Genomic DNA, 25,767 nt, shown 5'->3' with positions numbered 1-25,767 from the left:
TGCCGACAACAAGCTGTGAGTTCCCTTTTATTCTGGGTTACCTGCCGTGTGCAGGCAACCCCTAGGTCTTCAGCAGCAGCACCCTCTGGTGTACCGCTAAGGTGTGTGTAGTATAAGGGTACATTCAATGTGGCATAACAGTGTTACAGACATCACACAGTAAACAGGCATGCATACACAACAATACTCCCCCTGAGCATTTTTTATATCCTTATTGTCATGACCAGGGGAGGTGATCAGTGGTGGGCTATGGAGGTTGTGTGGTTGCCAGGTGTGACCCCTGTGCTTGAGGCTGGCCTCGTATGTTTCCCCTCCCTCATACACAAACCAAGTGGGTGTCACTGTTGTGGGATCCCTTGGAGAGGTAGCCACGGCAGCAGTGGGTGCTGTGTATAAACTGTGATGTGGGGAGTTGTGGGGTGGTGGGCAGGGCCACAAGACTGGGTGGGCTCCTTGTCCACCAATTGGGATGAGGGTCAGATCATCCCAGGGTTTGCCAGGGAAGCTGGAGGGTATTGGCCTTATGCTCCTGGTGTTGGCCCTGGTGGCCAGGGGCTGTAGAGCTGGTCTGGTGCAGGTTGCCATTGGGGTGGCTGGGCTGCCCATTGACCACTGTCCCTGTCGTGGGTCTGCTCCCACTGCCTGTGTGTGTGTCCTGCAAGGGACATCACATTCGTTCCAAAGGTCCAGGCTACATGGTCAGGTAGCCTGCTGGACCTGGGGGGTCTCCCACAGGGGGATTCCATTGGCATCAGCATGGTCCCTGTGGAACCAATGTCCTTTGGCAGTGTCCTACCGGTATACATGACACCTTGGCTCTGAGGATAAGGGGTAAGCCATTTAGGACCGAGATGCAGAGGAACTTCATCACCCAGAGAGTGGTGAACCTGTGGAATTCTCTACCACAGAAAGTTGTTGAGGCCAATTCACTAAATATATTCAAAAAGGAGTTAGATGAGGTCCTTACTACTAGGGGGATCAAGGGGTATGGCGAGAAAGCAGGAATGGGGTACTGAAGTTGTATGTTCAGCCATGAACTCATTGAATGGCGGTGCAGGCTAGAAGGGCCGAATGGCCTACTCCTGCACCTATTTTCTATGTTTCTATGTTTCTATGATCACACATAGTCGAGCCTGCATTATACATTCTAGCATTTGCATCACTTTTGGGTGTCCTGGTTTCAACAGACATGGTTACATTAGGCATTTCACATTCTTTATCATTATTGTTAAGCATAATAAACTTGTTCTTAACCTTACTGACACCTGCATTCATCTCATTAGTCACATGGTTACATTGCATGCATTTTCATACTTGCACCCTTGAATTGCATCTTTAGCTTTAAAGTCCGTGTACTCAAATAGTTGAAACATCCCCTTTAAATTTTTTTGATTACCTCCTTTAAGGGAGCCTTCAAATCCGATTGGCCGCTAGATATCACATGATGCTCCTCCATGTTCACTCACGGCATGGCGGAGGCCATTTTGATTACAGGTTCTGTTGCTTGTGGTGCTGCAGCCATTTTCTGGTCTTGCTGCAGGTAGGCTGTGGTGCTCTTTTCTTCCACAGGTTCGATCCTGGATGTTGGGAATCCATTTCTTTCGCCCATCCTTGTCACCAGTTGTAGTGTATGTAGGCACCTTTAGTAATGACTCCACGAGGCAGGGTATGATACTTAAACTGTCGAGACCTGTAGTCCTTTATTTGCAGCTCCTGAGTGCCGATAACAAGCTGTGAGTTCCCTTTTATACTGGGTTACCTGCTGTGTGCAGGCAACCCCTAGGTCTCCAGCAGCAGCACCCTCTGGTGTACCGGTAAGGTGTATGCAGTATAAGGGTACATTCAATGTGGCATAAGTGTTACAGACATCACACAGTAAACAGACATGCATACACAACACCACCTGTGACAGAGACTGTAGGTCCCACATTAGACTCTTCAGTCACCTGAGAACTCATTTCTAGTGTGAAAGCAAGTCATCCTTGACTCCAAGGGACTGCCTATGATGATGATGAATTATTTTACTTGTTAAACACCCTCACAATATATTCAAGAAGCTGCAATAAGGAAAATGTTGCATTACATGAGGGCAGAGAGCAGAGGAACCAATATCAAAAACAAAATCAGAAAATGCCAGATACACTCAGCAGATCATGGAGTATCTGTGAAGACAATAGACAAGTTAACATTTCAGGTATGGACTCTTCTTCAGAACAAGAAGATATTATAGATGAACAGCATTTTAAAAGGAACAAAATGAGGGAGGAAATATCTGCATTTAAAAGAAATATAATAACCTCTAATTCTGCCCTCTTGAGCACCCCTGATTTGAATTGCTCAACCATTTGTGGCCGTGCCTTCAGCTGCCAAGGCTGTAAGCTCTAGAATTCCCTCCCTAAAACTCTCCGCCTCTCTTTCCTTCTTTAAGACACTCCTTAAAACATACCTCTTTGACTAAGATTTTGGTCATTTGTCCTAATATCTCTTTATGTGGCTCGGTGTTAAATTCTTTGTCTTATAATATTCCTGTGATGCATCTTAGGAAGTTTTACTATGTTTAAAGCGCTATATAAATACAAGTTGTTGTTGAAGTTGTTGTTCTAAGTGCTTATGTGAAAACCAAGTGATGGTTAAAAGGAAAGTATGAAAAAATAGAAGACATATCGAGAAATCAAAAATAAACAACATGCATAATAAACAGAGAGTGCGTGAATCACTAAAGGAGTGGAGATAAGTGGATAAAAAGGGAAGCATGAAAAATTGGCAAAGCAAATCAGGGTTGTTGTGTTCCTAACACAGATGAGGCTGCACACAGGGTGGTGAAAGTAACAGTGACCTCAGTCTTTAATAAGACACTCCAGAGTGAGGAACAGGCCTTAGGGGCCGGCTTATATACAGTGCTCCCAAGGGATGCTGGGATCCCTTGGGACTTCAGGGGATGCACTCCCTGGTGGCAGAACATGGGAGTGCATGCTTTACAGATACACAACATCACTACCCCCCAAAGTCAAAGTGAAAACTATTTACAAGGTGAGGCAGTGGGGAGCCTTTCTTTCCCTGGTAGACCGCCTTGGTACAAATGTCTGTTCTGGTGTGTTGGCTGTGCCCTCGCTGGGCTGGTGTGCTGTTGGCCCTGCAGGGTTGCTGGGTGAGCCTGGCCTTGCTGGGCTGTTGGGCGTGATGGGTTTGGTTTCCTGGTCCGGCGTGGTGTTGTTGATCCTTTGGGTGTGTGTTGTGGGCTCGAAAAAGGTAGTGTCTGCTGTGGGTTGTTCAGGGCAGTCTGTGAACCGCAGCCTCGTTTGGTCCAGGTGCTTTCTGCAAATTTGTTCATTGACTACAAACACCCGACTCCCTTCTTTAGCTATCACCGTGCCCGCGATCCACTTGGGACCATGTCCATAGTTTAGCACATACACAGGGTCATTCAGATCAATTTCCCGTGACACAGTGGCGCGACCATCGTTTACATTTTGTTGTAAGCCGTCTGCTCTCTACCTGATCATGCAGGTTGGGGTGAACCAGCGAGAGTCTGGTTTTAAGTGTCCTTTTCATCAGTAGCTCAGCCAGGGGCACCTCTGTGAGCGAGTGGGGTCTCGTGCGGTAGCTGAGCAGTACTCGGGACAGGCGGGTTTGGAGTGAGCCTTCTGTGACTCGTTTGAGGCTCTGTTTGGTTGTTTGTACTGCCCGCTCTGCCTGCCCATTGGAGGCTGGTTTAAACGGGGCCGAGGCGACATGTTTGATCCCATTGCGGGTCATGAATTCTTTAAATTCGGCACTGGTGAAACATGGCCCATTGTCACTGACCAGTATGTCAGGCAGGCCATGGGTGGCAAACATGGCCCTCAGGCTTTCAAAGGTGGCGGTGGCGGTGCTTCCCGATATAATTTCACATTCAATCCATTTTGAAAAAGCATCCACCAGCACCAGGAACATTTTACCGAGAAACGGGCGCACATAGTCAACATGGATCCTCGACCATGGTCTGGAGGGCCAGGACCACAAACTTAGTGGTACCTCTCTGGGCGCGTTGCTCAACTGAGCACACATGCTGCATTGCCGTACACAGGACTCAAAGTCAGAGTCGATACCGGGCCACCACACGTGGGATCTGGCTATCGCTTTCATCATTACTATACCTGTGTGTGTGATGTGGAGATCCGTGATGACCGTCTCCCTGCCCTTTTTGGGCAGCACTAAGGTTACCCCACAACAGGCAGTCTGCCTGAATGGACAGCTCATCCTTTCGCCGCTGGAAAGGCTTGATTAGCTCTTGTATTTCAACGGGGATGCTGGCCCAGATCCCATGCAGTACACAGTTTTTTTACTAAGAACAGCAGAGGATCTTGGCTGGTCCAAGTCCTAATCTGGCGGGCCGTGACAGGTGATTTATCATTTTCAAACGCTTCCATGACCGTCAACAAGTCTGCGGACTGCGCCACCCATCAACAAGTTTGCAGGCTGCGCCATTTCCACCCCTGTGGTGGGCAATTGTAGCCGGCTGAGAGCATCCGCACAGTTCTCAATGCCTGGTCTGTGGCGGATGGTATAGTTATACGCTGATAGCACGAGTGCCCACCTTTGTATGCGGGCTGAGGCATTAGTATTTATCCCCTTGTTTTCAGCGAACAGGGATGTGAGGGGCTTGTGATCGGTTTCCAGCTCAAATTTGAGGCCAAACAGGTACTGATGCATTTTCTTTACCCCAAACACACACACTAATGCCTCTTTCTCAATAATGCTGTAGGCCCTCTCGGCCTCAGACAAGCTCCTGGAAGCATAGGCGACAGGTTGCAACTTCCCCGCAACGTTAGCTTGTTTTAATACACACCCGACTCCATATGACGACGCATCACATGCTAGCACGAGTCTTTTACACGGGTTATACAATACAAGCAGCTTGTTGGAGCATAAAATGTTTCTGGCTTTCTCAAAAGCAATTACTTGCTTTTTCCCCCATACCCAGTTCTCACCTTTATGCAATAACACATGTAGGGGCTCTAAGAGGGTGCTTAACCCTGGTAGGAAGTTACCAAAATAGTTGAGGAGTCCCAGGAACGACCGCAGCTCCGTGACGTTCTGTGGCCTGGGCGCGTTCCTGATAGCCTCTGTCTTGGCGTCTGTGGGCCGAATGCTGTCTGCCGCGATCTTTCTCCCCAAAAACTCCACTTCTGTTGCCATGAAGATGCAGTTCGACCTCTTCAGCCGCAGCCCTATGCGATCCAGTCGCTGGAGGACCTCCTCCAGGTTTTGTAGTGCTTGACAGTGTCCCGACCCGTGACCAATATGTCATCCTGAAAAACCACCGTGCGTGGTACCGACTTGAATAGGCTCTCCATGTTTCTCTGGAAGATCGCTGCAGCCGACCGAATTCCAAACGGGCATCTGTTGTAGATGAACAGTCCCTTGTGCATGTTGATTCAGGTGAGACCCTTCGAAGACGCCTCCAGCTCCTGCGTCATGTAGGCCGAAGTCAGGTCGAGCTTGGTGAACGTCTTGCCTCCTGCCATTGTCGCAAAAAGGTCGTCTGTCTTAGGTAGCGGGTATTGGTCCTGTAGTGAGAAACGATTAATAGTTACTTTATAATCGCCGCAAATCCTGACCGTCAGATCGCTGGTACATATAGAACCGATACCTCGCCATCAGCACGCTCTCCCTCGGGTTAAGATGCTCCAGAACCAGTGTACGCAGTTCCTCATATGACTTATCTGTGGATTTCACCGGAGCCAAAAGATTCTTCATGAGGCTGTAGGTCGGTGTCCCGTAACCCATGAGGAGGACCGCTCTCCTTTTTGCAGCGCTTCCTTCTCCGTCCAGCTCGTTGGCTACAAAGTACTGGTCTAATCGTTCGACATAGGCTTCCCACTCCTCGCCCTCCGAGAACTTCTCCAGGATGCCCACAGTTTGCTGCATCTTTGCGTTGGATTCATATACTCATCGCCAGTTATTGTGTTCCTCACACAGACGAGACTGCACACAGGGAGGTTAAAGTAACAGTGACCTCAGTCTTTATTAAGACACTCCAGAGTGAGGAACAGGCCTTAGGGGCCGGCTTATATACAGTGCTCCCAAGGGATGCTGGGATCCCTTGGGACTTCAGGGGATGCGCTCCATGGTGGCGGAACATGGGAGTGCATGCTTTACAGATACACAACAAGGGTCTGGGAGCCTGATGGAAGTAAAAAAAAAGGTCAATGGCTAGACCTGCTGAGTGTTTGCAGCATTTTTTCTCAGACAACAGGTAATGAAGGATGGCTGCACCAGGGCCACTGGGAGTGGAGTAGCTGCTTGGGATGGGGATTACCAACTGGTACACAGCCTGCAGGGTGTTCTGCACCCCTGCAGTCTAATCACTGATCTCCACAACTCCAGGGCCACGGGAGCTTTTGCCTCAGCCAGATTTTCCATGCCAATCTGCTGTAACCATTTACAACTCCTCTGACCACATCATTTGTTTCTTTATTTGTCCCATTACCACCCTCGTTTTATAAAAGCAAAATACTGCAGGTGCTGGAATCTGGAATAAAAACAGAAAATGCTGGAAATCTCAGCGGGTCAGGCAGCATCTATGGAGAGAAAGCAAAGTTAACGTTTCAGTTTGGTGACCCTTTGTCAGAACTGGAGAGTGTTCGGAAAGAATGGATTCTTAACAAGCACTGAAAGAGGGAGGGGAAGAAAGAACAAAAGGGAAGGTCTGTGATAGGGTGGAAGACAGGAGAGATTAGAGACAAAAGGGATGATGGCCCAAATTCAAATGGTAATGCCGGGAGTTAGAGAAACATTAGTCACGATAGGGTGTGAATGGCGGGATAATGACCAGCTGTCATTAGAGACAAGGAGAAAAAAAGAAACAGGCTCTGGGAGGGAGGTGGGGGAAGGGAGCCAAAGATTGGCAGCGGTTACACTCTGACATTGTTGAACTCAATGTTGAGTCCAGAAGGATGTAAAGTGCATAAACGAAAGATGAGGTGCTGTTCCTCGAGTTGGTTGAGCTTCATTGGAACAGTGTAGGAGACCGAGGACGGAGAGGTCAGAATGGGAATGGAGTGGAGAATTAAAGTGATATGTGAACGGAAGCTCAGGGTCACACTTGCGGACTGAACGGCGGTGATCCGCAAAGCGGTCACCCAATCTACGCTTTGTCTCCCCAATGTAGAGGAGACCACGTCGTGAGCAGTGAATACAGTGTACTAAATTGAAAGAAGTACAAGTAAATCACTGTTTCACCTGGAAGGAGTATTTGGGGCCCTGGATAGTGGGAAGGATGGAGGTAAAAGGGCAGGTGTTGCATCTCCTGCGCTTGCATGGGAAGGTGTCGTGGGAAGGGATGCCAGGGGTGCTGAGGGTGACTGCAGGGTATCGCGGAGGGAATGGTCCCTTCGGAATGCTGAGAGGGGAGGGGAGAGGAAAATGTGATTGGTGGTAGGGTCACGCTGGAGGTGGCAGAAATGGCGAAGGATGATCCATTGAACGTGGAGGCTGGTGGGGTGAAAGGTGAGGACAAGGGGAACTCTGTCGTGGTTCTGAGAGGGAGGGGAAGGGATGCGAGCAGAGGTGCAGGAAATAGAACGAACAGCCGAGGGCCATGTTAACCACGGCAGAGGGGAATCCTCTGTTGAGGAAAAAGGAAGACATGTCAGAGACACTAGTGTGAAAGGTGGTGTCGTCAGAGCAGATACGACGGAGACAGAGAAACTGGGAGAATGGAATGGAGTCCTTACAGGGTGAGGGGTGGGAGGAAGTGTAGTCCAGGTAGCTGTGGGAGTCAGTGGCTTTATAGTGGATACTGGTCGAAAGCCTATCCCTAGAAATGGAGAGGGAGAAGTCGAGGAAGGAAAGGGAAGAGTTGGAGATGGACCATGTGAAAGTGAGGGAAGGGTGGAAATTGGATGCCTCCTTTTGCCTTGCACCATTATCCCTTTTGTGATTTAATCACTCATGCGTTTCACCCTATCACAGACCTCTTCCCTTTTTTACCTGCCCCTCTTTTACCTTTTTTGTCAGCCATGGCTCAGTGGGTAGCACTCTCAACTCTGAGTCGGAAGGTTGGGGGGTTCAAGTCTCACTCCAGAGACTTGAGCACAAAAATCTAGGCTGACACTGCACTGCAGTACTGAGGGAGCTCTGCATTGTCGGAGGTGCCGTCTTTGGGATGAGGCGTTAAACCGAGGCCCTGTCTGCTCTCACATGTCAACGTAAAAGATCCCATGGCACTATTTCAAAGAAGAGCAGGGGAGTTATCACCAGTGACCTGGCCAATATTTATCCTTGAATCACCATTACTGAAAAACAGATTATCTGGTCATTATCACACTGCTGTTTGTGGGAGCTTGCTGTGCGCAGATTGGCTGTTGCGTTTCCCACATTACAACAATGACTACACTCCAACTTCGTTGGCTGTAAAGCACTTTGGGTCATCCTGAGATCGCGAAAGGCACTATATAGAAATGCAAGTCTTTCTTGATGAAAATTCATCATCGACCTGAAACGTTAATTCTGTTTCTCTGATGGCAGATGCTGCCTGAGGTGCTGAGACTTTTGCAGCATGTTGAGGTTTGCACCAATTCTGCATTTCATTGTTAGCAAGCGCGCGGCGCAGCCATGACGCGCGCCTATGAGCACGCGCGCCTGTCTCCGGGCACAGACCCCCCGGGCGGTGGTTGCCATAGCAGCAAAGCGCCGACTCTCCGCCAGTTTGCGCGCCGGCTGGTAACCATGGAGATAACTCCGGCTCAAGTCTTCGCGGCGCTGTTGACGGATCCGGAGAAGGCCAAAAAGCTGGGTTGGCCCCTGCGCCGTGGAGCCAGGTCGCCTGTGGCGGCGGCGACCCCGCAGGACGAACGGGAGGTGCAGGTCAGCGCCTCGGCCGAGGTGTCGGCGCCGCCCGACCGGGCGCGGGTCTGCGTGCTGGTGGCCAGCAGGAAGGACGTGGCGCTGCAGGCCAAGTGCAGCGTCAGCCGGCGGCTCGACTACATCGTGCAGAGCGTCCGCAGCCACGGAGTGTCGGTGAGTGGGGGCCGGGTGGGTAGGAGTGGGCTGATGGGGGTAGGTAATGATGTCAGTGCGGGTGAGGGGTGGGTAAGTAAGGAGATTGGGTGAGGGGTGGGTAAGTAAGGAGATTGGGTGAAGGGTGCTGGGGATTGGGTGAGGGGTGGGTAAGTAAGGAGATTGGGTGAGGGGTGGGTAAGTAAGGAGATTGGGTGAGGGGTGGGTAAGTAAGGAGATTGGTCGAGGGGTGGGTAAGTAAGGAGATTGGGTGAAGGGTGCTGGGGATTGGGTGAGGGGTGGGTAAGTAAGGAGATTGGGTGAGGGGTGGGTAAGTAAGGAGATTGGGTGAAGGGTGCTGGGGATTGGGTGAGGGGTGGGTAAGTAAGGAGATTGGTCGAGGGGTGGGTAAGTAAGGAGATTGGGTGAAGGGTGCTGGGGATTGGGTGAGGGGTGGGTAAGTAAGGAGATTGGGTGAGGGGTGGGTAAGTAAGGAGATTGGGTGAAGGGTGCTGGGGATTGGGTGAGGGGTGGGTAAGTAAGGAGATTGGTCGAGGGGTGGGTAAGTAAGGAGATTGGGTGAAGGGTGCTGGGGATTGGGTGAGGGGTGGGTAAGTAAGGAGATTGGGTGAGGGGTGGGTAAGTAAGGAGATTGGGTGAAGGGTGCTGGGGATTGGGTGAGGGGTGGGTAAGTAAGGAGATTGGGTGAGGGGTGGGTAAGTAAGGAGATTGGGTGAAGGGTGCTGGGGATTGGGTGAGGGGTGGGTAAGTAAGGAGATTGGGTGAAGGGTGCTGGGGATTGGGTGAGGGTGTTGTTTGGGGGGGTGGCTAAGGGGGATGTGTAGGAAGCCGCTGGGGGGGTGGGGTAAGTGGGGAGCGCTGGGGGATGTGGGTAGAGGCAAGGCCAGCACTGCCAACATTTGTCATTCGTGATGGTGAGGGGGCTGGACTACGAGGAGTGAGCCTCCTGCTCCCAGACCGCATTGAATCATAGAGATTTACAGCACAGAAGGAGGCCCATCGTCCATGCCGAAAAAGAACTATCCAGCCTAATCCCACTTTCCATCTCTTGGTCCCTCCTTGTAGGTTACAACACTTCAGGTGCATATCCAGGTACTTTTTAAATATGATGAGCGCTTCTGCCTCTACTGGCCTTACTGACAGTGAGTTGCAAACCTCCACCAACCTCTGGGTGAAAAATAAATCTCCTCAACTCCCCTCTAATCTTTCTGCCAATTACTTTAAATCTTTAAATCCTCACGCAGCCGCCGCTGCCAGCCAGACAGGCGCTGCATCCTTGACACCAGTTAATGCTCGTGGCGAGGGGCTGTGCTCATTGGAAGCGCTGCCCCCAAATTCCTGCCACACATTGCCAGTAAAGGGGCAAGAGAGAGAGAGAGAGAGAGAGGACTCTGTACCCTTTCGTGCCAGCACTCTCGCCTCTGAGTGAAAAGGTTGTAGGTTTAAGTCCCACTCCAGAGACTTGAACTCAAAAATCTAGGCTGACCCTTCAGTGCAGTCATCATCATCATCATCATAGGCAGTCCCTCGGAATCGAGGAAGACTTGCTTCCACTCCTGAAGTGAATTCTTTGGTAGCTGAACAGTCCAATACGAGAGTCACAGACTCTGCCACAGGTGGGACAGATAGTCGTTGAGGGAAGGAGTGGGTGGGACTGGTTTGTCACACGCTTTTTCCGCTGCCTGCACTTGATTTCTGCATGCTCTCGGCGTTGAGACTCGAGGTGCTCAGCGCCCTCTCAGATGCACTTCCTCCACTTAAGGTGGTCTTGGGCCAGGGACTCCCAGGTGTCAGTGTGGATGCTTTGAGGGTGTCCTTGTGGCGTTTCCACTGCCCACCTTTGGTCCGTTTGCCATGAAGGAGCACCGAGTAGAGCACTTGCTTTGGGAGTCTTGTGTCTGCTGTACATGGTTCATGTCTCTGAGCCATACAGGAGGGCAGGTAAAACAACAGCCCTGTAGGCCATGAGCTTGGTGGCAGTTTTGAGGGCCTGGTCTTCAAACACTCTTTTCCTCAGGCGGCCGAAGGCTTCACTGGCGCACTGGAGGCAGTGTTGGATCTCGTCATCGATACCTGCTCTTGTTGATAGGAGGCTCCCGAGGTATGCGAAGTGGTCCATGGTGTCCAGGGCCGCGCCGTTGATTCTTGATGACTGGGGGCAGTGCTGTGCAGTGAGGACAGGCTGGTGGAGGACCTTTGTCTTACGGATGTTTAGCGTAAGGCCTATGCTTTCGTACGCCTCAGTAAATATGTCGACTATGTCCTGGAGGTCAGCCTCTGTATGTGCGCAGACGCAGGCATCATCCGCTATGACATACAAATATGTCATAGCTCGACGAGAGGTTGGGCTGGTCTTGGATCTGGCCTGGAGACGGCGCAGGTTGAACAGGTTCCCACTGGTTCTGTAGTTTAGTTCCACAAGATGTTTATCCGAGGCCCTGTGTGCCCTCAGATGGACGAAAAAGATCCCATGGCACGAGTTCGAAGAAAAGCAGGGGAGTTAGCCCCGGTGCCCTGGCCAATATTTATCCCTCAAACCAATGTCACTAAAAAAACAGATTATCTGATCAGTATCACATTGTTCCCTCCCTCCTTTACTAATTGTCATGCCTGGGGAAAGTGCTCGGATTCCCATTTTGCAGTTAACACGCAATTGGGTTAAATTAGCACCTTGAGAGTGAGACACATCAACATTGGTCACATTTATACTGATGCATGAAGTGGCAGCGACGCGATGTGGCCTCATCTTTGTGATCGAAAGAGCTGGTGCAGATTCGATTGGCCGAATAGCCGCCTTCTGTGCTGTACTATTCTATGATTCGTTGTCGATACAGGTCATTGTTAGTAGTCACCTAGTTAAAAGTGACATAATAATGAACTGACTATTGACAAGGTAGTCAGCCTGCATCTAGGATATCATTTTTGGTAATCATAAATGTTACTACTGATATCTCTCTGATGTTCAGCAGCTGTGGGTATTATTGCTGCACGGGGAGATATTTGGTAGGGTCACTTGGAAACCCCTATCCAAATTCTTGTGTTATTTGCATTTGAAGAAATTGTCTGCATCAGACAGACTGTAATGTAATGTGGTTACGAATTTAGTTTTTGTTGCCTTTTATCCAGTGATCTCAATGTAATAATATTTTCCCCTCCCAAGTGATTGTCTATTCTGAGTAGGTATTTAGAGTGTGATCCTCAAAATGATGCAGTATATTATTTGCTTGAATAGTGCAAGATGGACTCCACCATATATGTGGACACTTTTATGGCAAAATATAAATTTGCAATGAACAGTTACAAAGCACCAAGCTTCTGTTGGTGACACTGTGGTTTCTAACAGTTCAACAGTGCCATCAGCGGGTACTTGGTATTACCACAACAGTCATAATGTGCAAAAATCTGTAAAATTCTGATCTGTAATAGTAAAAATTTTAAATTACGAATGGTCCAATGTTAATACTGAATCTATATAAGTAACAGTGAAGGGTGAATTGGTGAGAATAAAATGAACAGAGTCTGAGCCATGATGGGAGATTTAGGAGAGGTGCTTAAAAGCATGGTTAAGAAGATGGATTTTAAAAGGGTTTTCTAATTTGGGGAGAGAACTGGTGAGGTTGAGGGGTTCAAGGAAGGAATTCCAGAGTGTGCAGCTGAGTTAGATGATTGTCCCACTAGTTGTAGGGTGCAAGGAATGACTCGGAGGACTGAGGGTGTAGGAGGGGTCAAAGACTGGAATAGGTTCCAGCGGTAGAGTGGTGTAAGGTTGCAGAGGCATTTGATGATGAGGATTTTAAGTCCATGGTATTGGGACAACGGAAACCAATGTATCCCAGCAAGAATGGAGTACTGGGTGAGTGGGGCTTACTTAACGTGGTTAGAAAGATTGATTTTAGGATATAGGTGGCTGAATTTTGAATGCGATGGAGTTTATGGAGGGTAGAAAATGGTAGGGTAGTAAGATGGTATCGGAGAAATTCTATCTTGAAGTGCATACAATGATGGACAGGAAAAGACATGCTGGTCCATTCAGCCTGTGTACTACAATGTATACATACTCCACCCCACCCAAAAACCCAGTGATCTCTTGGAGAGAGGCAAAAAATCAGATAAAAATCCAGGCCAATTTGTGGGGTAGGGAGTGCTAGAATCTGGCTATTCCTCTATAAATAATAAATAGTAATTTCTCTGCCAATGGGGGTGAGGTAAGGAGGAGATGGGCGATATTACGGAGTTCGAAGTAAGCAGTCATGCTGATGCAGAGGAAGTGGAGTTTGAATCTTATTTCTGGGTCAAAAAGGGTGACCAGGTTTCAGCCTCAGTGATTGGCCTGAAAGGGCTATCCAGTGAATGGCAAGGGAGCCGAGCTTCTTATGGTTGTGAATACAATAGCTTCAGTAAGAAAATTTGACTCATTGGCAGCAGTGCCAAATGGGCAGTCTGACAGCATAGAGGTAGATGTGGGATTGAGGGACGTGGTGGAAAATAGAGCTGTGTGTCGTCAGTACACAATAAAGCTGACCCCTTGCCGGGGTAGCATGTTGATGAGGGGGTTAAGGATAAATTGATTATTACTAGAAAGCATAATGGAGTATTGTAAAAGCTTTGCGGCCAATTTCATGTGGGCACTAAGCATCCCATTTAATTAACATTCAGAATGTTAGTTTAAGCTCAATAGTCACATAGATTAATATTTCTGTGAACATTTTAATGCATCTAAAAGAAAATCAACAGTGAATGCTAACCATGCTCAATTTCCCTGAGCTAATTAAACCAATGTTAAACCAATCCAAAGTAAACTTTAAGCATTTAACAGTGTTTGTTTGTTTTGAAACTGAACTTGCTCCCCAGTGGGAAATAATCCTCATAGTGTGGTACTGAGCCATACAGGCCAAGAAGGCCCCAGGCTCAAACCCTGCTTAGTGCTGAGTTAACTGTTCTTAGTTGGAGTAGCAATGGAGCACTGCAGTCAATCTCTGAGGGGAGGGGAATCAACTGTCAAAACAATCGTCGAACCAACTTTTAATGCCCTTGACTCCAATAAAATCTTTACTCTCTCCCATTCTGATCAGTTCCCTCATCTTCACTCCCTTGAGTTCAAAGGGTGTAGGCGTGAGTATATTACAAAGTATTTACAGCACAGAAACATGCCATTCAGCCCAATAGATCCATGCCAGTATGTATGCTCCACACGAGCCTCCTCCCACTCTTTATCTAACCCCATCAACATACCCTTCTATTCCTTTCTCCCTCGTGCTTCTCTAGCTTCCCCTTAAATGCATCTATGCTATTCCCCTCAACTACACCTTGTGTAACAAATTCCACATTTTAAACACTCTCTGGGTAAAGAAGTTCCTCCTGAATTCCCTATTGGATTGATTAGTGAGTATCTTCTATTTATGATCCCTAGTTCTGGTCACCCCTCAGTCTTTTCGTTGCTAGAGAAAAGAGCCCCAGCCTGTTCACTCATTCCTGATAGGTATCATTTTAATAAATCTTGCACCATCCCCAGTGTTTCTATATCCTTTTTGTAATATGTGGACCAGAACTGTTCACAATACTCCCAAGTGTGGTCTAACCAAGGTTCCATACAAGTTTAACATAACTTCTCTGCTTTTCGATTCTATCCCTCTAGAAATGAACTCCAGTGCTTTGTTTGCTTTTTTTTATGGCTTATTAACCTGTAATGCTACTTTTAGTGATTTGTGTATCTATACCCCCATTAGACACTTATTTTCCAAGGAGTATGTGGCTTCCCACCAAAATGTATTCCTTCGCACTTATCTATATTGAACTTCATTTGTCAATTACATGCCCATTATGCAAGTTTATTACTGTCTTCCTGTATTTTATTGCAGTCCTCCTCCTGTATTAACCACGCCCCCCCCAATTTAGTGTCATCTGTAAATGTTGATATTGTACTTCTGATTCCAGAGTCCAAATTGTTTATGTAAATGGTGAACAACAGTGGTCCCAGCACCAATCCTTGTGGAACATCACTTCTCATATCTGACTTAGCCAAACATCACCACATCTGGCTGAACCACATCAAGCACTGGCATCTTCACTCTCCTCTGCCATAACCACCCACTACTCCAGGATCATACTAGATATCAAAAATAACCACTGGCTTGTTTTCCCCACTACCAACTGTCTCCTTAAACCCCTCTCCTGTACAACAAGTGTGAGGAGCTCATGGACTTTTTTGTCATTAAGATTGAGACCATCTGTTTAGTTGTCTCTGCTGGTTTCCCTTTCCCACCAAGTGAAATCTTCCCCCAGGCTCAACCCTGCCATAGCTCTCGCAAAAAACTGAAGTCTTGTCCTCAGGTCAGGATTCCAGGCTCTTGTAGTTGGGGAAAGTGCACACATGGAAAATCCTCGAGTCCTAGGGGTTCATGTCATAGCTCAGTTTCATTTATTAGCAGGAATTGTGGCTTCTGACATAATGAATCCTGTTCATGCTGAATTGAAATAAATGTCTTCTATTACCCAGTGGGAGATACCTTGGGGGTTGGAGACTCCAGACTACTGTCTGCTCACAATAAGGTATTTCATCTGCTCAGTGATGCAATGATTTTATTCTGAGTGTAATCCTACACTACACTTTTAGTACTAATACTTCTTTATTAAATACTTTTTGGTTTCAAATGATTTGTTAATGTTCTAGGAGGACAATATTACAGTGACTAAGGATTTTCGGCGAGTTGAAAGTGCCTATCACATGGAAGCAGAGGTATTACTCGGTTATAACTTTTTATAAACTTGTAAGAAAATACTGCACGTAAACTGTGCCCTCAGCATTAGGTTAATTACATTGGTTAATATGGACGAAGAACTAGTTGTTACCATCAGTTTTGGGTTTCATTGGAAAGGAGATGATGATTGTTGAATGGAATTAATTTAAATCAGTTACAGATGTAATATTGGAAATGCGTAGTCCTGTTAATGTGGGTTTGCCTGAATGCTTTATCTGTATTTGTTTGTGTAAAATTCAGGCCTGTTGCTTGAGGTTGTAGCTTTTATGCTGTTTAGGTGGCTGTCTTTAATTAGTTTACCAAAAAGTTATCAAGGCCGACTTGCTTGCTTCCTCCACCCCCGCCCCCCCCACCCCCACACCTATCTTGCCGAAGAGGCCTGCAGCAGTGGTAACGGCTGCCAGCTTCCAGGCCATCCAGCTGTTTGCCTAAAAACAGCAGCCAGAGGGCGTCCATCTACAATGACCATTCAGCTACTACTTTCTAAAATATCTTTAGGTCTTCAGGACTTCCTAGTCCCCTCTCAGATCCTCTCGTCTGAAGAGGTGTTGGGAGCATGCAGTAAGGCCGACTAATTGTGGGCATCCCCTCTCTGGGAAACCACCACAATTATGTGGACAACAGAAAAAGGCAGAGACCCGAAATCATCTTGCCCTTGTTTCTTCTGCTTTGCACCTGGGAAATAAACGTAACTGGGGCACAAAAAAAAATTGGCCCCATTCTTCTTGGGCAGTCCTTCGGAGTCGAAGATGACTTGCTTCCACACTAATGAGTTCTCCGGTGACTGATGAGATCAATTCGGTATCTACGGTCTCTCACAGGTGGGGCAGACGGTGGTTGAAGGAATGGGTGGGTGGGGTACTTGGGTTGCCGTGCACTCCTTCCGTTGTTTGCGCCTGGCTTCCGTGTGTTCCCAGCGAAGAGGCTCGAGGTGTTCGGTGCCTTCCTGGATGCTTCTCCTCCACTTTGAGCGGTATTGGTCCAGGGATTCCTAGGTGTTGGTGGGGATGTTGCACTTTTTCAAGGAGGCTTTGAGGGTGTCTAAGTGTTTCCTCTGCCCACCTGGGACTCGATTGCTGCGTCGGAGCTCTGAGTAGTGTGCTTGTTTTGGGAGTCTAATATCGGGCATGCAGACTATGTGGCACGCCCATGCATGGTTAATGCTTTGATGCTGGGGATGTTGGCCTAAGCGAGAATACTAACGTTGGTGCGCCTATCCTGATAATGGATTTGCAGAATCTTGCGGAGGCAGCATTAGTGGTACTTCTCCAGTGCTTTGAGGTGCCTGCTGTACATAGTCCAAGTTTCTGCAGCATATAGGAGGGCGGGAATCACTCTAGACCATGAGGTTGGTGCTGGTTTGAGGTCCTAGTCTTCAAATACCCTCTTCCTCAGGTGATCGGCACAGTGAAGGCGGTGTTGGACCTCGTCATCGACGTCTGCCCTTGTTGACAGTAGGCTCCCGAGGTATGGAAAATGGTCCATGTTGTCCAAGGCCTCGTCATGGATCTTAATATTCAGGGGGCATTACTGCGTGGCGGGGGCAGTTGGTAGAGAACCTTTGTCTTACGGATGTTTAATGTAAGACCCATACTCTCATACGCTTCAGTGAAGGTGTTGACGATGGTTTGCAGTTCGACCTCCGAGTGTTCACAAACGCAAGGATGGGACAACCTTGGATCTGGACTGGAGGCGACGGAGGTTGAACAATTTCACATTTGTTCTGTAGATTAGCTCCACTCCAGTGGGGAGCTTATTGAGGATGAGATGGAGCATTGCAGCAAAGAAGATCGTGAAGAGCGTTGGTGTGATGAGACAGCCTTGCTTGACCCTGGTCCGTACGCGAATTGGATCTGTGGTGGATTCGTTGGTCGGGATCACTGCTTGCATGTCGCCGTGAAGCAGGCGGAGGATGGTAACAAACTTTTGAGGGCAGCCGAATTTGAGGAGGACATTCCATAATCCCTCCCGGTTGACAGTGTCGAAGGTCTTTATGAGGTCATTATCTCTTTGCCCACACACCAATCACTAACCAAGAAGAATGGTTAGCAACTTCTGGGCCTCTTGTACTGAATGCTGCTTTCGTACAAGTCACTAAGATAATGCTGAATAGTGACCTGATTGGCAGCCTCTCTGAAATGATTTAAAGAGGGAAGTATCTTCTCCAGAAAATCTAAGTGAGATCAAAAAGCTATTTTTATAGATAATTACAGGGGAGAACCCAGCTCCTACTACTCTGGGACATATTGGTTAGTGAACTAGCAGAGAGGATATTTCCACACATGGGGAAACTATAACTAGAGGACATAGTCTCAGAATAAGGGGTCGCCCCTTTAAAACTGAGATGGGGAAGAATTTCTTCTCTGAGGGCTGTAAATCTGTAGAATTCTCGGCCCCAGAGAGCTGTGGAGGCTGGGTCATTGAATATATTTAAGGCAGAGATAGACAGATTTTTGAGCGATAAGGGAATAAAGGGTTATGGGGAGTGGGCAGGGAAGTGGAGCTGAGTCCATGATTAAATGGCGGAGCAGGCTCGAGGGGCCAAATGGCCTACTACTCCTCCTATTTCTTATGTGACGGTACTACCACTGAACCAAGCTTACTGCCTAGTGTTTGTGTAAAGACGACAGATTTTTTTCCTGCATCTTTCAGATCTCCATGCACCCTGGTTTAAAGAGCAAGCGGGAGCCCTTATCCTAGGTCGCTACTAGTGTTGTTCTGTAACAGGGAGACAGATTTGCATGATAGCAATCTGGATAACTTTGCACAAATTTTTACTCCCTCACAGCAAAGAAACAGTTAGCTTACCCTCAGCGCTCCAGCATCTATGAATGTTGAGAGTTAGCCTTCACCTTGTATTTATGACCGTGTGGGTTTCAGTCCCACCTGTATCTGATTTCAAATATTTGCTAAATCCAAAACCAACCATGAGACAGAATAGGGGATGGGATTATGGATTGAGTTCTGTTATTGCTCTATCAAGAAAATTAGTTGAAAATCTTATGATATTAAGACAGAGAAGTAAGTGGAAAAATATGTTTTATTTTAAAGAGGCTTTTGATGTCCAGTTTACATTTTTAGAAATTTATGGACAACTCAAAAAATGTTGAAGACATCCAAAAGTGACAATGGGAACATGATATATTTTTGCATTACTTATCTGAGCCAATAGGTGGAGCAAAAACAGACATCAACCTGCAGTAAGCACATTTCCTGTTGGCTAAACTAGCAATACTGCTGGCAATTTGCAATTGTGATCTTCAAAAAAAATTGGAAGGTTAATAAGAACTACTTCTGTTGCACAGAATAATATTTCTGGTTAATCAATCAGCCTGGCCAAAGCCCAAAAGTATTCCATACACTGACTATCTTTCACTTCATTATATTTGACCTTAATTAAGCCAGAGACTTGGATCCTATTTTGCAATATTTTTAAAGGACATTTATATCTTTCCCTTCCCCAGGCCTCTATTATATTCGATGACTTTAGCAAGATGGAGAACTTGTGTAACCTGTTAGTGGAGAAACTAGACAGTTCTGTCATTGTTGGTTCACCGCAGTTCTACCACACAACCGAAGCTGTGGAAAACATCAGGTAATGTAGACTACTTTATGCATTTGTTACCGAGGACCAAGACACAGTTAATAGTGTTACAAATTGTTCCAAGGCAAGTGTTTTAGATTGTTTCATGTATTATTCATTCCTGAAACTGTTACTTTTTCCATTTGATTTATCTCCTGCTTTTAGCCTTTTCAATGTTCAGGAAAACTGAAGTTCCTTGTCGATGGAATGATATCACCATTAGTTAAGCCTCAGTAAAACAAATTCACACAACATTTGTGATCTTAATTGCAAGTTACCATAAAAAGGATTATAGTTTGAATTTGTGTATTAATTAGATTCTAAGTATATTTATGGGTGTTTTGGGAGGTGATTATATGGCCCCTCTTCGGCTCGGCATCTGGCCCCGCCTGTGGCCCGCCCCTCTCCCTGCCTCTGGCCCTGCCCCTCTTCGGCTCTGTGCCTGGACCCGCCTCCTCTCCATGTTTGGCCCCGCTCCGATGCTGCCTTGGCCCCGCCCCTCTCCCCGCCTCTGGTCCCCGCCCCTCTCACCGACTCTGGTCCCCGCCGCTGGTCCCAGCCCCTCTCACCGCCTCTGGTCCCCGCCTCTGGTCCCAGCCCCTCTCACCGCCTCTGGTCCCAGCCCCTCTCACGGCCTCTGGTCCCCGCCTCTGGTCCCAGCCCCTCTCACCGCCTCTGGTCCCCGCCCCTCTCACCGCCTCTGGTCCCAGCCCCTCTCACCGCCTCTGGTCCCCGCCCCTCTCCCCGCCTCTGGTCCCTGCCCCTCTCCCAGCCTCTGGACCCGCCCCTCTCCCCGCCTCTGGTCCCTGCCCCTGGTCCCGGCTCTGGCTTTGGACCCGCCCCTCTGGTCCCCGTCCCTTTCCCAGCCTCTGGTCCCCGCCCCTTTCCCAGGCTCTGGTCCCCGCCCCTTTCCCAGCCTCTGGTCCCCGCCCCTTTCCCAGCCTCTGGTCCCCGCCCCTTTCCCAGCCTCTGGTCCCCGCCCCTCTCCCCGCCTCTGGTCCCCGCCCCTTTCCCAGCCTCTGGTCCCCGCCCCTCTCCCCGCCTCTGGTCCCGGCCCCTCTCCCCGCCTCTGGTCCCGGCCCCTCTCCCCGCCTCTGGTCCCGGCCCCTCTCCCCGCCTCTGGTCCCGGCCCCTCTCCCCGCCTCTGGTCCCGGCCCCTCTCCCCGCCTCTGGTCCCGGCCCCTCTCCCCGCCTCTGGTCCCGGCCCCTCTCCCCGCCTCTGGTCCCGGCCCCTCTCCCCGCCTCTGGTCCCGGCCCCTCTCCCCGCCTCTGGTCCCGGCCCCTCTCCCCGCCTCTGGTCCCGGCCCCTCTCCCCGCCTCTGGTCCCGGCCCCTCTCCCCGCCTCTGGTCCCGGCCCCTCTCCCCGCCTCTGGTCCCGGCCCCTCTCCCCGCCTCTGGTCCCGGCCCCTCTCCCCGCCTCTGGTCCCGGCCCCTCTCCCCGCCTCTGGTCCCGGCCCCTCTCCCCGCCTCTGGTCCCGGCCCCTCTCCCCGCCTCTGGTCCCGGCCCCTCTTCCCGCCTCTGGTCCCGGTCCCTCTCCCGGCCTCTGGTCCCCGCCCCTCTCCCCGCCTCTGGTCCCCGCCCCTCTCCCCGCCCCTCTCCCAGCCTCTGGTCCCCGCCCCTCTCCCAGCCTCTGGTCCCCGCCCCTCTCCCAGCCTCTGGTCCCCGCCCCTCTCCCAGCCTCTGGTCCCCGCCCCTGGTCCCACCTCTGTCCCCGCTCCGGCTCTGGCTTTGGACCCGCCCCTCTGGCCCCGTCCCTCCCGGGCCTCTGCTGCTGGACCAGGTACCATTAATTTTTTTAAAATGTGAACAGTATTCCCCCAGCCTCCATGGCTTTGTCCCATACCTGCAGCTCAGCAACTTCTGAGCTTCCTCAAGGCCTTGCCTTGCCTGTTGCATTGCCTCCCATCCTGCATCTACCTGTGGCTTCACGCCGCTCACAGATCTGCCTATAACAGTGGTGCTGTAATTGTCTCACCACGTCTCCTGTTAAACCAGACAGGCCTCGACTCCCTGCGTTCAGCCCCACAGGAGATTGACTCAAAATGTATTTTAAAAATTTCTTCCGTATAATGCATACTTCATGTAGGGGCCACACTTACTTCCTGTAACCCTTTCCTCGCCACACTTTGTCGATAGTACCCCTGTTACAAAACCCTGTATTCGCCGACCCACTGTGAGCAGCGCCACTGGAGGTCTGCTAGCGGCCAGTCAAACCTTTGAGCTGTATAGAAAATGTCGCAGTTTGTATAGGATTGCTTATAGGCTGTTATTCCCCTTATTGGACCTCAACATCATGGGCCACCCCAGCCTGCGTGAGAATATCTCCGCAGGTCAGGGCTACCTGGAGCGGCCACTACAGCTTCTAGCATGAGCTACTCCAGGTGTGCGACGGCTTCGAGGTGGGCAACTGGGTGACGTCATCAGGATCCAGGTTGCTGTTTGGAGCCTGGGCAGGAACATCGGCGGGGCCCAGGTACAGCAGAGGAGCGGGAAGGTCGTGACGGAGGTGCGGCGAGTGATCGAGGTGGAGAACCGTTGAGTGATCATGGCGGAGGATTGGTGAGAGATTATGGCGGAGGTGCGGCCAATGTTTATGGTGGAGGAATGGCAAGAGATCATGATGGAGGTGTGGTAAATGAGAGTACAGGGCCCAGAAGAGCCGAGGGCAGCACAGGCCAGCCCACACTGCGATATGTGTGCACACTGGGTCCGTGCAGGTCTCCAGTCGACCTGGTTAACCCTTGCCACTAGATAAAGGCTAGCTCTGTCAAACCCGTGTGGTGGCTGATGTGCAACAGTCACCACATGTTAAAAGAATCCACGCACAGGCATCTTCCACTCTTCAATATGCAGTTCGGGACCTGGAATATTAGGTCCTTCATTGAAACATCTGTGAACTCGTGTGGAAGCAAGTCATCCTGGTTCGAGGGACCGCCTATGATGATGATATAAGGAAGTACAGTGAAAAAAAGCCGGTCAGTCCTTCAAACTTCTTCAAAATCCACGTGGTTGTTTTTACATGCACATCTTCCTATGTTGATCCATTACTTTAAAGAAAACTAAGTTCTCTCTTGAAAATAAAAATCAAACGCTGCTACCTGTATTAATATCTGTATAGCAGATATTAACATACTGACCCAGTTTCCTTTTTAAAGGTGTTAGTTGATCCCAAATCAACTATCCTCTCTGGGAGCCTGTTGTACGTCTCTGCTATCTGACTGGGTAATGGTTAGCTTTATTGGAGTCAGGATTGGTAATATGATTCTTTTGGGATTGAGTTGGCTTCAAGCTGATGTTGAACAGTTAACTCTCTGTCAGCCTGCACAAGGCTATTAAATTTATTGACATTGAATTCTATCTGCCATTTTTTTTTGCCAATTTCCCATCATATTATCAATATCCCTTTGCAGCTTCCTTTAGTCTTCAGACTTATTTACTCTACCTCCTAGCTTAGTACCCTATATTGTCTATAAATTTGGACAGCACATCCTACAGCCCTAAATCCAAATCATTGATGTACACAGAGAACAAAAGTGATCTCGGAACAGAATCCTATATAACACCGTTGCCCACTTTTAACCAGGACCTGCCCTAATCTCTGTTTCTGCTCCTCTAACCTTTTTTAATCCCATTTGTTACTCTCCCCCAATTCCTGAGATTTGTGTGACTAAAAATGGAATGTTTCAGGAGATGCTGCCTACTATGTTTACTGCATGAGGATAACAGAATAATACTGCATCACAAAGGCAGGAAAAAAATCAATTTTAATATGGGTTTAATTTTTATCATGTATACAGGAATTGTGGAAATATGAAAAATTTTATTGCACAATTTTTAATAGCATGTGAAATTGTTATCAGAAGGAGAATTTATTGATCCAGAAGTCTTGACAGTTGGCAAATAATTAATAAAACTATGGCCATTTATACTGATTCTTTGGAGAATCTGCCGATCTCCCACCATTCCTGCTACTCCAAAGAATAAAAATTATTTTTTTTAACATAAGAAATAGGAGCAGGAGTAGGCCATTCGGCCCCTCGAATCTGCTCTGCCATTCAATATCATGGCTGATCTTCAACCTCAATTCCACTTTCTTGCACGATCCCCATATCCCTTAATATCCATCTTGCCTCGTCTGGCCTATTCCAGCCCTGGCTGTTTCTGGCAGGTTTTGCATGGTGGAGGAGCCACCACTCGCTTGCTCGGGCCTCAGGTTACAGTGCCTCGCTAATAACATCTGAGCCCGACCTGCATATTTGAAGGGGACCCCACTGGCTTGGGGCATGTGGCCTTGACGTCCGCAATTTAAAAAGGTAGTCATCCAGATCAGGGCGGAAAAGGACTGCATAAGTCCCCCGCTCCATTTTAACTAACCCTCTGCCTGATTTCCGCCAGCTATTATGGGGGGAGGGAGTTAAAATCCAAGGCATAAGTGTCACCTGAAATGTCTTTTAACTAAAAAGAAATTCACTGAATAAAATAAAACTACATCAGAGATTCTTTTTTTTGTATAGACGGCAGGCATGTCTTCGAGCTGTTGCTAATTCTCGACGTAAAGCATTTGAAGTGTGCCGACTGCTTGGCCAGTCCCTCGGCAGACCTTTGATCATCCGGGAAGAAGAAACCAAGGAGAATGAGGGACTAGCCTCTGAAGCACCAACACCTGACAACACCAAGCCACTGACTATTCAGCAGCAGATTAGCAACACATCTGTGACTGTTTATTCCAAAGTGTTTGTGACTTTTGAACTTAAATCAAAAGAGAATTTCAAAAGGAATAATTAAGTAAATCCCTTTTGAATTGACAAATTATTGTTATACTTTTAAATAAGGAAACCATCTGCTTGTTTAAAATGGCCATAAAATGCAGATTTAGGGAAGGCAATCCGGTGTCTTTATTTTAGTGTGGATATTTTTGGAGCTATAAATGCTGCACTGTCTACTCTTAATGGTGCTAATTTTTAATATGCTCCTTAATGTAGGTAAAATGGATCCATTGGGCAGGTGCGTAACAGCACCTGCTGTTTCTACTTATTCAGCACGGTTAGCAGTAACCAAGGCAACATGGAACTGGTGGCGATCAACATCAAAAATCTCTGGGAACAAAAAGTTTTTGATGCAGCTTTTGGTAATATACACAACTGTGAGGCTATATGGTGTTTTTGTGCAAGAGAGTCAGTATTACCAATACCTCTTCAGCCATTTCAGTACCCCGACGTCTGAAGGAAACTAAAGTTGATAGTGCAAGTCTGTTTCAGGTTGTGAGTTTGCTGGTGCCGTGGATCTGAAGTAACGCAGGGTGTAATCCTGGCAGTTGCAGCAGGATTGTGCCTGCCAGTGCACTTCAATGTATGGGGCTGGCAGGCAAATGTTTCTCGGGTATCCACCTGCCACCTGAGGGATGGGCTACTGTACCTGCTCCTCCACTCCCCAGACTAGGGTTACCTGGCTCCCCTTATACAGGGGACTGATGCTAGGATTTTAAAAATATATATCTTCTCGTTTCCCCTGGTCTAGAAACCCCCTCCAGTGGAGCCCACTTGTACCTTTCTCAAGGCGGGTTCCCTCATCTCACTGGGCGTTTTGGCCTCCAGACATATGTCAGATCCCATAAAATGAACCAGGAGCTCTCCGTATAAGGAGACCCTGGTCCCACCTCCTCCATTGCAATTGGCCTTGTAAGTGGTGGGCGAAGGCTCCACCCCTTACAAGGCCAAGCAGGGAATCCCAGTTTAAGCTGGGACCTGGCCTATCCATGTCCCAGCCATATTCAAGCCATCTGGAACCTGACAGTTATGGTGGGAGTCTGCTGGAATAACTGAGGAAACTCAATTCCCACCCCCCACGCTAAGGAAGGAGTATAGTTTCTAACCATCTGTAATATCCAGATTCCACGGAGTCAGGAGGATAGTGTGTCAGAATACCGTATCTTCCTGGTTCACTGTTGAGAACCGACACAATTTCAGTGACATGACAGAGTTTTATAGTCATAATGGGACTGAGGATTACTTCATTAATAAAAACAATTTTATTTTCATTTTCCAAGAACTCGTGTTTTTTTTTAAATTGAAGCCAAAATGATTAAATATTTTACAGCAAAGCAAATATTGTTGTTTATTCTGGTCACTCTGCTGCAGTGCACCATAATTACACAAGTGCCATTAAAGCTATTTAAGTTTGGACACCTGCTTTTCTAAAGAACATTAGTGAACCAAATGATCCAGTAGTTTCATGGTCACCATTACGGATACTAGCTTTTTATTCCAGATTTATTTAATTAACTGAATTTAAATTCCCCAGCTGCTGTGGTGGGATTTGAACTCATGTCCCTGGATTACTAGTCTAATAACATAACTACTATGCTACCGTTCCCTACATGAAAAATCTCCTGCTTAAGTTACAGTGGAGACCTGATGCAACTC

At 48.3% G+C, this 25,767-nt stretch overlaps 1 protein-coding gene across 1 annotated transcript; it reads left to right on the top strand.

Moving 5' to 3' along the window:
* Positions 1–8,632: 8,632 nt before the first annotated feature.
* Positions 8,633–25,382, top strand: irak1bp1 (interleukin-1 receptor-associated kinase 1 binding protein 1). The gene is made up of 4 exons (XM_070885589.1): positions 8,633–9,003; positions 15,674–15,739; positions 19,226–19,356; positions 23,860–25,382. Exons 1-4 carry the CDS (start codon positions 8,713–8,715, stop codon positions 24,128–24,130), a joined length of 759 nt encoding a protein of 252 aa, XP_070741690.1. The 5' UTR covers positions 8,633–8,712; the 3' UTR covers positions 24,131–25,382.
* Positions 25,383–25,767: the final 385 nt, after the last annotated feature.

Source organism: Pristiophorus japonicus, chromosome 7 (genome assembly GCF_044704955.1).
Source record: "Pristiophorus japonicus isolate sPriJap1 chromosome 7, sPriJap1.hap1, whole genome shotgun sequence".
Taxonomy (NCBI): Eukaryota; Metazoa; Chordata; class Chondrichthyes; family Pristiophoridae; genus Pristiophorus; species Pristiophorus japonicus.
The sequence above is the reverse complement of the archived record's forward strand: the minus strand, read 5'-3'. Positions and strand labels throughout refer to the sequence as shown.

Excerpts from the sequence above, each read along its gene's own strand:
- irak1bp1 (XM_070885589.1), top strand. The coding sequence starts at position 8,713 with ATGGAGATAACTCCGGCTCAAGTCTTCGCGGCGCTGTTGACGGATCCG. Across the intron at positions 9,004-15,673 it reads TCCGCAGCCACGGAGTGTCG|GAGGACAATATTACAGTGAC; the intron begins GTGAGTGGGGGC and ends TTAATGTTCTAG. Across the intron at positions 19,357-23,859 it reads GAAGCTGTGGAAAACATCAG|ACGGCAGGCATGTCTTCGAG; the intron begins GTAATGTAGACT and ends TTTTTTGTATAG.